The sequence below is a fragment of the Marmota marmota genome, unplaced genomic scaffold (genome assembly GCF_001458135.2).
Source record: "Marmota marmota marmota unplaced genomic scaffold, marMar, whole genome shotgun sequence".
Taxonomy (NCBI): domain Eukaryota; kingdom Metazoa; phylum Chordata; class Mammalia; order Rodentia; family Sciuridae; genus Marmota; species Marmota marmota.
The window spans coordinates 13,407,934-13,420,475 of NW_026000082.1; the positions used below are offsets into that span (position 1 = coordinate 13,407,934).

A 12,542-nucleotide genomic window follows, 5' to 3' on the forward strand; every position below is an offset into this window, starting at 1 on the left:
ATTTAAGAGCACAGTCATGGGAATCTGGATGTTTAGAGTCTTGCGTTAAGGCTGTGCTATCCTGTATAAAATTGGACAGTAGTTTTCACCTTGATACTAACATATATACCTTTAATTTAGGAAATACTTATTATCGAACACTTACTGTGTACTGATATTGTTCTAGGGTTATCATAAGAATTAAATGAGATAGTTTTGACTCAGGCTGTGCATTGTGGCATACACTTGTAATCCTAGCTATCTGGGAACTGAAAAAGGCAGATCACAACCTGGAGTCCACCCTGCACAACTTAGTGAGATCCTGTCTCAAACTAAATTTAAAAAGAGTTAGGGGTATGTCTCAGTGGTAGAGCACTTGCTTAGCATGCATAAGGCCAAGTGTTCAATCCCTAGTCTACAAAAAACGAGTTTTGTCTCAATCTTCCATACTGGCTCAAATTTTTTTATAGCAACTCCTTTATCTGTTTCCCTTGAATGTGGCTCTTAGACTGAGTGGTGTGTATATTTCACATTTCTAATATCTATGACATCTGTGTCTGATATCTTTAGAAACCAAAGCCTTTTCTAAACCAAGTCAGACCAGCCTCTCCAGTCCACTCACCATTTTTCTTGAGAAATTTGTATGCTGATGGTAGGTGAGATAAAGTTTTAGGTGGAAGGTGAGAAAGAGCAATGAGTTGATTGAAGTGTGTATTTCTCATTTATACACTTTTCTATATGTAATTCAGTGAAAAGTTAAAATAATGGGGAGTTCTTCTGAAGATGCAGCATAAGGAAATCAGCAGATTTCAGGACTTTTTTACCTTTGGTGTCTGATTTCCTTGGCTTCATGTAATTTTGTTGTCTATGTAGTTGTAGTTGGTTTAATTTCATCACTGTATAGTGCTGTTATGAATATTCTGGTTCTTGACTTTTTGGGTGGGGGGTACCAGGCATTGAACTCAGGGCATTTAACCACTGAACATCCCCACCCCTCTGACTTACAGACAGAGTCTTGCTGAGTTGCTTAAGGCCTTACTAAGTTGCTAAGGCTGGCTTTGAACTCATGATCCTCCTGCCTCAGCCTCTTAAGCTTCTCTGCATGCCTGGCCCTGGTTCATGTCTTTTGATGATATTATGTATTTCTGTTAAAATTGCTGGGCCAAAGGTTATGCATATGTTCAGAATTTAAGAAAATTTGATTTTCCAAAGTGGTTGTGTCACTTACATTCCCTTTGGCAGTATATAAGTATTTTGGCTGATCTACATTCTCACCACAGCTGCTGTGGTCCTAATTGTTTGATTGATTTTCATTATTATTATATTTATTTATTTATTTAGAGGCAAGGTCTCAGTTTCTGAGGCTGGCCTTGAACTTATGTCCTCTTTGCCTCAGCCTCCAGAGTTGCTGGGAATTATAGTTGTGCATCACTGGGCTTGGCTCTGATTTATCTTTTATTTATCTTGTGGTATTGGGGATTAAACCTCCCGTACTGTACTACTTAGCTATATCCCCAACCCTTTAAATTTTTTTATTTTACTTTGAGATAACATCTCACTAAGTTGCCAGCTGGCCTTGAATTTGTAATCCTCCTGCCTCAGTTTCCCAAGTTACTGGGATTATAGGGATGCATCACAGTGCCATGCTTGTTCTGGTGATTTTTAAAATTCCATCCTTCATTCGTTTACCTATTATATGCCTAGTCCTGACAAAGGATTACTAATGCAGTTATGAATAATAAAGAGAAGGTCTCAAGGTTTCTATTCTTTGGAATTTAACATTCAAATGTGAGAAATACAACAAATAGGAAAATAATATATGGTCATAATAGGATGGTATAATAGAACATGATGGTGGAGTAACTTTCCCACTGAGTATTCAGTGAAAGCCTCTCTGAGGGAGTTTCATCGGAGCTGAGACCTGAGCCACCCCTGTAATGCAGGAAAAGAGAACAGCAGTTACATAGTCTGAGGGCACTAACAAACTTGGTTTGTTTGACAATGGGAATAGGCATGTGGCATAGTGGTAGAGGAATTGCAGGTTATATGGTCCTGGTCCTTCCAGTAACTTTGCTTCCTCAGCCTAGGGTAAATCACATACCTCTTCCAACTATCAGACCAATAACACTAATAATTTTTTTTTTTTAAATGAAAGTGGAATTATACACCTTATGGTGCACACATTATTCTAGTCTCATCAAGTATGGCTCATGGTCTCCTAGTAAAGGAGACTTTTACCTTGACTTGGTTTTTGAAAGAGGATATCTGCTTTAGTAAACTAAAATATGGTCTAGATTTAAAATAATTGAGCATGAATTTAAAGCCCTCTTGGTATACATTTCATAGTTCTTTCCCTATGCTAGTTTTTGGTTTGAAAAAATGAGATTATTGTGTACATAAAATAAGTTGTCATAGTCAAAGTGAAAAAATTAGGCTATATATTTTACAGTTAGATTATTTGAGAATTGTAGAAGGTTTGCTGAGAAGTACTGATTTTATAAGGAAGTACTAGATGCTATTTCCCCAATTTTTTTTAAATGAGAGCTTAGTGAGCACTGCAATTTACTTGGGTGTTTTCTTTGTATCTCAATAGCACATTTTATCTGACTTCATTGTGGAAAAGGTTAACATTTCCAAGTTAATTTCTGAAAGTTTTGTGTTACATCATCCATCAGAAGAAACATATTCAAGGTAAATTTGTGTTATGTATTTCCTTAAACATTTATTTAGATTCAAACACATTTACTAATTTTGACCAAAAGATACTTTGATATTATGAATGCAAATTTACTTTTTACTTGGGCAAGTCTTCCAGTTGGTTTTGCTCTCTCTATTTTCCTTGCTCTTTATTCATTTTCACACTATGCCTCATTAAAATTACACTGAGAGGGTCAGGGTTGTGGCTCAGTGGTAGAGCGCTTGCCTAGCGTGCGAGGCACACTGGGTTCAATCCTCAGCACCACATTAAAAAATAAAGGCATTCTGTCCATCTACAACTACAAAAAAAAAAAAAATTAGATTGATACTCTTAATTTACTTAAAGTAATCTTTTATGTATCTTTTGTAAACAGTTTATTTGTTAATGACTCAATATTTCCTTTTTGGCATTAGTTCCCTCAAAAGTTAAAAAAACTTCCCAAAACACAAAATCTTAGATTGTAAATATTCCCCAATAGAACGTAGGATAGAATGCCACTGAGTTTTAGGAAACTAATTTTTGAAGGAGGATGTTGTTTTCAACTTAAACTAAAATTTTGGTCTCGTAATCATTTATTCAGAATAATTCTGTTGGTCTGTTTTTTTTTTTTTTTTTTCTAACTCAGTTTTGTCAAATTTTAGCTCTATAAGGAAAACATGAAATTCAGAGGAAAGGTTTATTATTTTTTAAGTTGCTTAAAATAATGGATTGGCATCATTATTAGAACTATCAGATTGTAATGCCCAAATTCTTTGTAAAAATGATTATATTTGTATTTTCATCCATATTTCTGTTTTCATCACTAAAAGTACCTCCCCCCCGCCCTGTATTTTAGCATAAGCATTTATTTTCAGCTATTCACAGTACTCATATCTGGGTCTATCAGCTGCAAAGAAACAGCCACTCCCAACTATCAGACCAGTACAGCTTAGTAACACTGATAACTTTTTTTTAAATGTAAATGAAATTATACACTTGATAAAACCCATTGCTGTCTCCCAAATATCACTTGCCTACCTTCTTCTTCATCCCTTGGAACTGAGTTCAGTCTTTGTCAATATTTACTAACTTCCATGTTCAGTTCAGGAATCTTCCATAGGAATCCCTCCCTTTTTGAACAGCCATAAGAACCAGTCCTCTAACTTCCGGTGGTTCCTCTGGGCTCTTGACACTATTTAATAATTTCCTTTACTACATTTATCTTTAATCCCTATCTGGATCATAACTGTGAAGACATTTCACATTGTTAGATGTTTCACACCTCTGTGCCTTGTTGCTAGTAAGTATTTCTGTACATGTTGACCCTCATGTTTCCTTAGGTGAGAAGAAATGAGGCATATCTTAAGACATAAATGATGCCAAATTGCCTATATTTAATCTTCATGGAACTTTACTTTTTCCTCAAAGAAATTGTTACCTATCTCTAAAATGTGTGGGGTGAGGCAGGGGCAGGAAAACAAAGATTGAATTCATGGAAGGGGGGCTGACTATGTCTTAGAATCCATCAGAATTTGCCATGGTAATTCAGAGTTGAGGCTTTTTCACAGGAGCCATGGCACCCTACCAAACAAGACAGAAGATCAGACAAACTTACTCGTGGGTTGGGAGGCCACTGCTGGATCGCAAACTGCACCACCAAACTTACAAGTGAGTGATGGGGCCTTGTGGTTGGGCTTGAAATACAGTTTCCGAAGTTAAACTGTTAATAACAGATCCAGCCTATTCTAGTTCCCATGAATTGAAGACTGAGAGTGTAGATATGTGTTGATTGTAAGGAGGGTGTTTGTCTGATGGAAGAAGATGATAGAATAAATAGGGATGGGGCAAAGTTGTTGGTTAGTAAAATTTGATAAATAAAATAAGTTCATAGTTACTTGTCTAACTCTTTATGATAACAAGATGAAAGATGTTAATATGTCCTTTCCAGCTCGATAATTTTGGTATTATCATTGGGCAGCTCTCCATCCTTGGGAAGCCTTTATTTTTCTTTGTCAATAAGTGAGGGGAGTTAGGGTTTGTGTTAAGACTTTTATATTTATCATTCATGCTAAAACAATTAGTTTGGCCCATTTTTCTCTATGCTTAAATATAATTGAGTGCATTGGTTTCCCTGTAGGAGAGTTGCTCAGCATAGAGAAATTATTTAGGGGAGTTTCTAGTTTGAGAACACTTTCTGGTTCCAGAAGATCTGAAGAGCTTTTCCCACCCTTAAAGATTTCCTAACATGTTTCTTTGTTACTTCCTAGAGAAATATGTATGAAAATAGGTTGTTCGACTCAGATGCACATTCAAGTTGGACAATTTGTGTTGATTGAAGGGCATGATGAAGAAAACCCCTATGTTGCTAAGTTGATTGAGTTGTTTGAAGATGGTGAGTTTGGGGCTGGAATGAACCTTGTTGCTGATAGAAATAATCGGGAGGTAAGAGCAGGAGAGGCTGACGATTCCTTAGTTCACAGCAGTGCGCAGAGTACCTTATACATGTTAGCACCAACCATTCCCTTTTCCATCTGGAAAACTTCTTTATTCACCATAGCAGTAGTAGTAGGTAAAATGGAATTGGAGGACTCAAGAATCCATCTTTTCCATTAATTCTAAGAGTCGTCATAAAGGCAGATTTGGAGGATGGAGAGAAAGAATGAGTTTGAGAAAGAGGGAAGGAAAAAAAATAGGTGATTTGTACTGTGATATACTTGTATCCTTTAATTTCAGCATGAGGAAGTTAGTAATAAATTTTGCAAGTGCATCTTTACAAGGACCTTAGTGGGTAAGTTGGATTAGGAAGGTGTATCATTTGGTGTTTAGTCAGGAAAACAAAAGCACTTCAGTTATATACATTCCAGAGGAACTTGTGTATAGGGTTGAAAAGGTCAGAGCTCATTAAGTGCTGAGCCTTGAGCCCTTTGCAGAACAGGAGCATGCAGGAAGGTGGGATTGGCCAGGTTCCAAGGGAAGAATTAAGAAGAAAGAACAACTTAAAACTACACAAGGGCTGGGGTTGTGGCTCAGTGGTGCAGCACTCCCTAGTGTGTTGGAGGCACTGGTTTCAATCCTTAGCACCACATTAAAAAAATTAATAAAACATGTTACTTTAAAAATAAATAAAGAAAAAGAAACTACACAAAACTACTTCCTAGGGATTTAAAAGAGGAACAGCATGAGTTAGATAGTCCTGTGGCAACTTATTAAGAAAAGGAATGGATACAGCCAATGGATAAGGATGTTTTTATTTACACAGGGGAGATACTTGACAAGTTATGAAGAAAAACCAATGCAACTGAAATCCACTAGGGGGAGCACATCAACAGAAATGTGGGGTTTTGTGTGGAGGTTTTAGATTTCCTTGTGTGTACTGCTCCATTGGATGGCTTTAGTTTCTCTGGAAAGAGTTTAGAAGAGAGGGTGGTGATGATGATACTACTGAATGTATGCCCTTACAGTGATATTAATGGTATATTATAATGATAAAGCTAAAGATTACAAGCCGGTGATTGCTAAGTCATCCCCATGGTCACTATTCTGATTCCTGCTAGGATTCTTTTTTTCTCCTTCCTGCTGTGAGATGCTTTCTTTATAATTACCAATTTGTAGAATTGATCCACTAGTCAGTGCTTGTGTTTAGAGTAGATCCTCTCAAATCCCTTTTGTAATTCCTTGTCCAGTGATAACACCATTAAGAAATGGAGCAACCTGAGAAGAGCTTGAATGTAGGTGGAGTCAGCTTGAATGTGGTTGGTTGATCGAATGACCTTTGACAAATTATTTAAGGTCCCTGAAACTTGATTTCTTTGCCTGTAAAAGACATAGTACCTACATGCAGGGTTATTATGGGTATGGAATTCAATAGTTGAGGGCTTATCACAGGAACTGGCACATAGGAAGTACTTAATAAAATGTTCTCATATTTTATTAATTCTCCCCTTCATACCTGATCATTCTAGATTCTGAACTTCATTCCAAAAAACGTGCTCGAGTACAGTGGTTTGTCCGATTCTGTGAAGTCCCTGCCCATAAACAGCACTTGTTGGGCCGGAAGCCTGATGCGCGGGAGATATTCTGGTATGACTACCCTGCCTGTGGCAGCAACATTAGTGCTGAGACCATCATTGGCCCTGTTCAGGTAGGTGGTGCTTTGATCCCAGTTCTGTCTTGAAGCTTACTTCCGTCTACCTTCTAAACTGCATGACCTCAGAAATTTACTGGCTCTAATTTGCCCCATGGGAATGAATTTTATCCTGTCATTTTTTCTGTTGTTCTGCCTATTTCATCTCAACAAATATTTATTTAGAGCACATGTCATGTGTTAGGAACTTCGTAGAGGAAGTGACATTTGGGTTATGACCTGAGGGATGAACAGAAATTAGCAAATATGGAAAATTATATTTAGCTATGATTGTGGCCGGTGTAAGGCATTGTGAGGCTGAATCTGCTTTGATAAATAAGGACTTGAGTAAATCAGTTCAAAGTGTGCTAGTTGCTACAGGCAAATTTGTGTTATAGGATTTTATAATAAATCAGGAGCTATTGAGCGGCTCATTTATAGGCCTAAGCAGGACACTAGTTTGGAGACTAAATATATGGCTTATTCCTGGACTACTGCAGTCCCCTAAAGTGGGACTAGATCAGGATGTGAAGTGTGGTTTTTATGGTTAGGTGGTTGGATTAATGGATGGGCTGGAAGACAGGGTCTGGCACGACTGTAGTAATCAATGTCCGAGTTAAATAAAGGAGAGAAGAGCAGTATAGAAGTTGAAACTGCAGGACGGGTAGATTTGGAAGGATGGAGTGCAGGGCAGTGTTTAGGCAGGAGATGTTGGGTGGGAATGAGCAGAACTGTGAAAGCCAAGCTCCATTAGTGGTGCAAGGCCATGCTGAGGAACATTGTTGAGCAGGGGAACATATTTACAGAAACTCCTGTGGGAAAATTTGGGTGAGGAGGAAAGGAAAGTGATAGAGGATTTAGATATCAGCTATGTGAAGTCTGGAATTATCTAGGAGTAAAGTGATGCATCCTCAAACTAGAGTGAGAACAGAAATTAAAAGGTAAAGCCAATAAACTTTTTAAAAATGAAAGTAATTTATACATTTCATTGGTATCTTTCAAACAAATAAGTGCTCAGTTGTCTATTTAATATGCTATGCAATATCTGCTTTTTTAGATTGGAAAGATAACATTACAGGTAGAGATGTTGGCTTAATGTTTTTTAATCATAGCTCTGATGCAGTCTTCCTTGGCTCATCTTTTCCTGTTCATGTATACTTCCTAAATTCAGGTAGTGGCTTTAGCTCCAGATGAAGTGATACCTGTGGGTCTGAAAAATGAGAAAATATTTTTTGTGAAACTATCCTGGAATGAAAAGAAGTTCAGACCATTGTCCCCAGAACTATTTGCAGAGTTGGAGAAACTACAAGAAGGCAGCCTTAAATGCCGGAAGCCTGTGGAAGCCATGACTAAGAACACAGAAAGCCCTGCTTGGACCACAGCAAAACAAGTGGCCAAAAGGATTGAATCAAGTCACTCTGCCTCTAAATCTCGCCCAACTCCTGTGCATCCTGTTGCCCCCACTGCAAGGAAGAGGCTGGATCTCCGTAGTAAGTGTATTCTCGGAGCATACTGGGGCTGAAGGAACACTTATAAAATATTAGTTCATATAAGAGTATTGAATTAGTGCAGCAATAGGCCAGGTATTGGTTGGACATATGTTAAAATATATATAATGTGGGGCTGGGGATGTGGCTCAAGCGGTAGTGCGCTCGCCTGGCATGCGTGCGGCCCGGGTTCAATCCTCAGCACCACATACAAACAAAGATGTTGTGTCCGCCAATAACTAAAACATAAATATTAAAAAATTCTCTCTCTTAAAAAAAAAAAAAAATATATATATATATATATATATATATAATGTGAATTTTACCATTTTTATCATTTTTAAATGGTAGTGAGTACATTCACATTATTGTGCAACAACACCTCATCTTCAATTTGAAACTCCGTACCCATTAAACACTAACTTCCAATCCTTCCCCCTTTCTCTAGCCCCTAGAAACCATTCTCTTTTATGGCTTTAAGAATTTGACTACTCTAGATAATCCCATAAGTAGAACCACAGGACTTTTCCTTTTGTGACTGGTTTATTTTACTTACCAGTATGTTCTCAAGGGTCATCCATGTTGTAATATGTGTCAGAATTTCCTTTCCTTTAATGCCAAATGATATTCCATTATATGTATGTATCATGTTTTATTCATTCCTCTGTCTATGGACACTTTGGCTATTGCAGTAACACTGCTGTAAGCACAGATAGGACAAATATCTCTTAAGAGTCTACTTCCAATACTCCTGGGTATCCCAGAAGTGGGATTGTTGGATCATATGATAATTCTTTTCTTTTTAAGGAACTATCATACAGTGGCTACATCATTTTATGTTCCCACATATAATGTGGGAGGGTTCCAGTTTAACCACGTACTCACCTATGCTTGTAATTTTCTGATTTTTTTTAATAGCAGCTGTCCTAAAATATATGAAGTGCTCTCTCATCATGGAGGATAGTTTTTCTTTTTTAAAAATTCAAATTATTTTCATTGATATACTAACCGTATTACATTTATGGGGTAAAATGTGATGTTTTATGTGTACAACCATGTTATATCAAGCTAACTAATACATCCTTCATCTCACTTACCTAACATTTATTATTCTGATATGTTTGAAATTTGCTATTGGTTATTTTGAAATATACAATGAATTATTGCTATTTATTGCTATTCAGTAGATCTCAAAAGTCATTCCTGTGTCTCGCCGAAACTTTGTACCTCTTGCCAAAACTACGCACTCACTTGCTCCCCACCTGCTTGGCTTTTGGTAACCATCATTCTGCTGTCTACCTCTATGAATTCAACTTCTTTTAGATTCATCATATAAGTGAGATCATACAGTATATTTTTGTGCCTGGCTTATTTCATTTAGTGTAATGTCCTCTAAATTTATCCATATTGTCTTATTGTTATGGTTTTGATTTGCATTTCCCTAATGATTCAGTGATTTTGAGCCCTGAAATCAGCTGTTTCTTCAAGAGCCCTATAACAGAGAAGATCTGCTTCTAGGTCCTCAGTGGAACAGCTAGGGAGCCATACACATGTTAATACTCTTCAATTCATACTGATACTTCTAATTTGAACTACAGGGACCTTCTCATCTTCCACGTTATTTCTGTTCTCCTTCAGAAAGAATCCTAGTTCCTGAAGTAATCTTAATACACACAAAATAGTAAAATAGTTCTACAAGTGCTATACCAATGCCCCCACCAAAGTAAACACAAACTTAAAAATTTATTTGTGGTTTTCTATGCCTTTGGAACATATCCCATGGAATGAGTAAAAACACTTTGATTAATTTTCTTTCTCCTGAAAAACAAATTGTTATTGGTAATATGCAGGTTGGTTCTTCATTTCTGTTTATATTTAATTTTAGGGCTTTTCCCATTCTGATTTAATCTGTTACTTCTTGGTTTATTATGTACGTTAGCAGATTTTAAATACATAACACATGCATGTGTACATGAATATGAACGTGCATTCTTTTTAAAATTATTTTTATATATATTTTAGTTGTTGATGGACCTTTATTTTATTCATTTATTTATATGTGGGGCTGAGAATTAAACCTAGAACCTCACACATGCTAGGCAAGTGCTCGACCACTAAGCAACACCCCCAGCTCGAGCATACATTCTTTCTTACCCAATAGGATAGCACACCAGATACATTCTTTTATGACCTGCTTTTTGCCCTTATAGTGAGCCTGAAAGTTACTTCGTGGCTGTTCTGAGAGCTCAGACTATCTTGTTGTATGCCATTAATTCTTTTGAATTTTGCCAGATTTCAGATATGTTTTTTTGTGGTACTAGGGATTGAATCCAGGGATACTCAGCCATTGAGCCACATCCCCAGCCCTTTTCATTTTTTTATTTTGAGACAGGATCTTGTTAAATTGCTCAGGCTGAACTTGAGTTTCCAGTCTTCCTGCCTTGACCGCTCGAGTCACTGGGATTACAGGTGTGCACCACTGGATCCTACTAAGTTGTATTTTGGGATTCTTTATACAGCATATGTTTTAGGAGCTGAATATAAATACAACACATTTGAAAAATGGAAAAAACAAATAATGTGTAATATCATCTTCAGAAATTATTGTAGTATTTTTCGACTGTTGAATATATAGGATCTTGAAAGTTATGGCAAGGAATTTAGATACAGTTACACAATTAGAGGAAGAAAATATTTTGGATGAGACAGAAAGACAGGGAATGAGGTATGAGGGAGGCCAGGACTTTGAAACATATTTGTATTAATCTAGACATGAGTTACTCTCTTATTTACCAAAAAAAAAAAAAGAAAAGAAAAGAAAAAAATGGATAGTTTTAGTTTCATGTTCAAAGACTTTTAAGATCTGGCCCTAAATAACCCTTAAAGTCAGGTTGATTGAGTTATAGTTTAGAGACTATAAAATTTCCCTTTTTAGTGTATACAGATTGAGTATCCCTTACCTGAAGCTTGGGACCAGAAGTGTTTTGGATTTTGGAATATTGCACATGCATAATTAGACATTCACATATGTTGAAGCCTTCCATACGCCTAGACTGAAGATAGTTTTATATAGTACTTGTAGTGTGCCTGCAGTTTGCCTGTGACCCATTACATGAGGTCTGGTGTGCTACTTTCCACTTGTGGTGTCATGTCAACCTTTTAAAAGTTTCAGAATGTGTGGCATTGTAGATTTCAAATTTTTGGATTAGGGATGCTTGCCTTTGGCAGATTAAGCCTTTATGTAGATACATAGATTCATATAACCACCTTTTTCAAGAGTTTCACACCAAAATATTCTTATGCCCCTTTGCAGTCAGCCAGTCCTTGCCCCAGTCTCTGGTATCCGCGGCTGTGTTTGCTAATGTCTCTATAGTTTGCCTTTTCTAGAATATTATATGTTGGAAGCATAGTCTCTGGCCTTTGAGTCTGACTCCTTTCACCACAGTGATTCCCAGTGTAAGGACATCTGCATTGATTGTAGTTTTCAGTAATTATGAATAAAGACTCCGTAACAATTTACACACAGGCACTAGATCACTCTTCAAGCCTTGCCAGTTCCTGTCCCCCACACCATGGGCATGACTCAAGTGAGCTCTCTGTGCTCAGAGCTTTCCTGCCTTGCTGCTGTAACTCATGGCAGTTCCTCCATTGTTCTCTTCACATGTCCCCTCCTTCCTTTTTCACATCTGTTGGCATTTTACCTTTCTCTTAAGGTCTGTCTCAAAAGACAAGACATCTTTTTTTTTTTTTTTTTTTTAGCAATATCTTTTTTTTTATTAGTTACACATGACATTACAAAGATCTTGGCAATTCATACATTTGAATCATTGGGGTATAATTTCTCATTTTTCTAATTGTACAGATTGCAGAATCACACTGGTCATAGAGTCACCTATATACATACAGCAATCATAATGTCTATTCTATTCTGCTGCCCTTCCTATCCCCCCTACTCTTCCCATCCCCTCCCATCATTTCTCTCTATCCAATCTAATGTTACACACTTTTTTTTTCTTTTTCTCATCACAACATCATACATGTATTCTTTTTCTTTTTTTTTTCTTTTTTTTTTTTAATTTTTTATTGTTGGCTGTTCAAAACATTACATAGTTCTTGATATATCATATTTCACACTTTGATTCAAGTGGGTTATGAGCTCCCATTTTTACCCCATATACAGATTGCAGAATCACATCAGTTACACATCCATTGATTTACATATTGCCATACTAGTGTCTGTTGTGTTCTGCTGCCTTTCCTATCCTCTACTATCCCC

The 12,542-nt window shown here is 36.9% G+C and overlaps 1 protein-coding gene across 1 annotated transcript in view; it reads left to right on the forward strand.

Annotated features, from left to right (window-relative positions):
- Positions 1 to 12,542, forward strand: part of Orc1 (origin recognition complex subunit 1) — a 31,743-nt gene that overhangs the window by 1,568 nt on the left and 17,633 nt on the right. The window contains exons 2-6 of the mRNA XM_015484997.2: positions 2,573 to 2,670; positions 4,225 to 4,324; positions 4,924 to 5,048; positions 6,619 to 6,797; positions 7,951 to 8,269. Of these exons, the coding sequence (XP_015340483.1) occupies positions 4,230 to 4,324; positions 4,924 to 5,048; positions 6,619 to 6,797; positions 7,951 to 8,269 (718 nt within the window). The 5' untranslated portion in view covers positions 2,573 to 2,670; positions 4,225 to 4,229. The remainder of the gene's footprint in view (positions 1 to 2,572; positions 2,671 to 4,224; positions 4,325 to 4,923; positions 5,049 to 6,618; positions 6,798 to 7,950; positions 8,270 to 12,542) is intronic.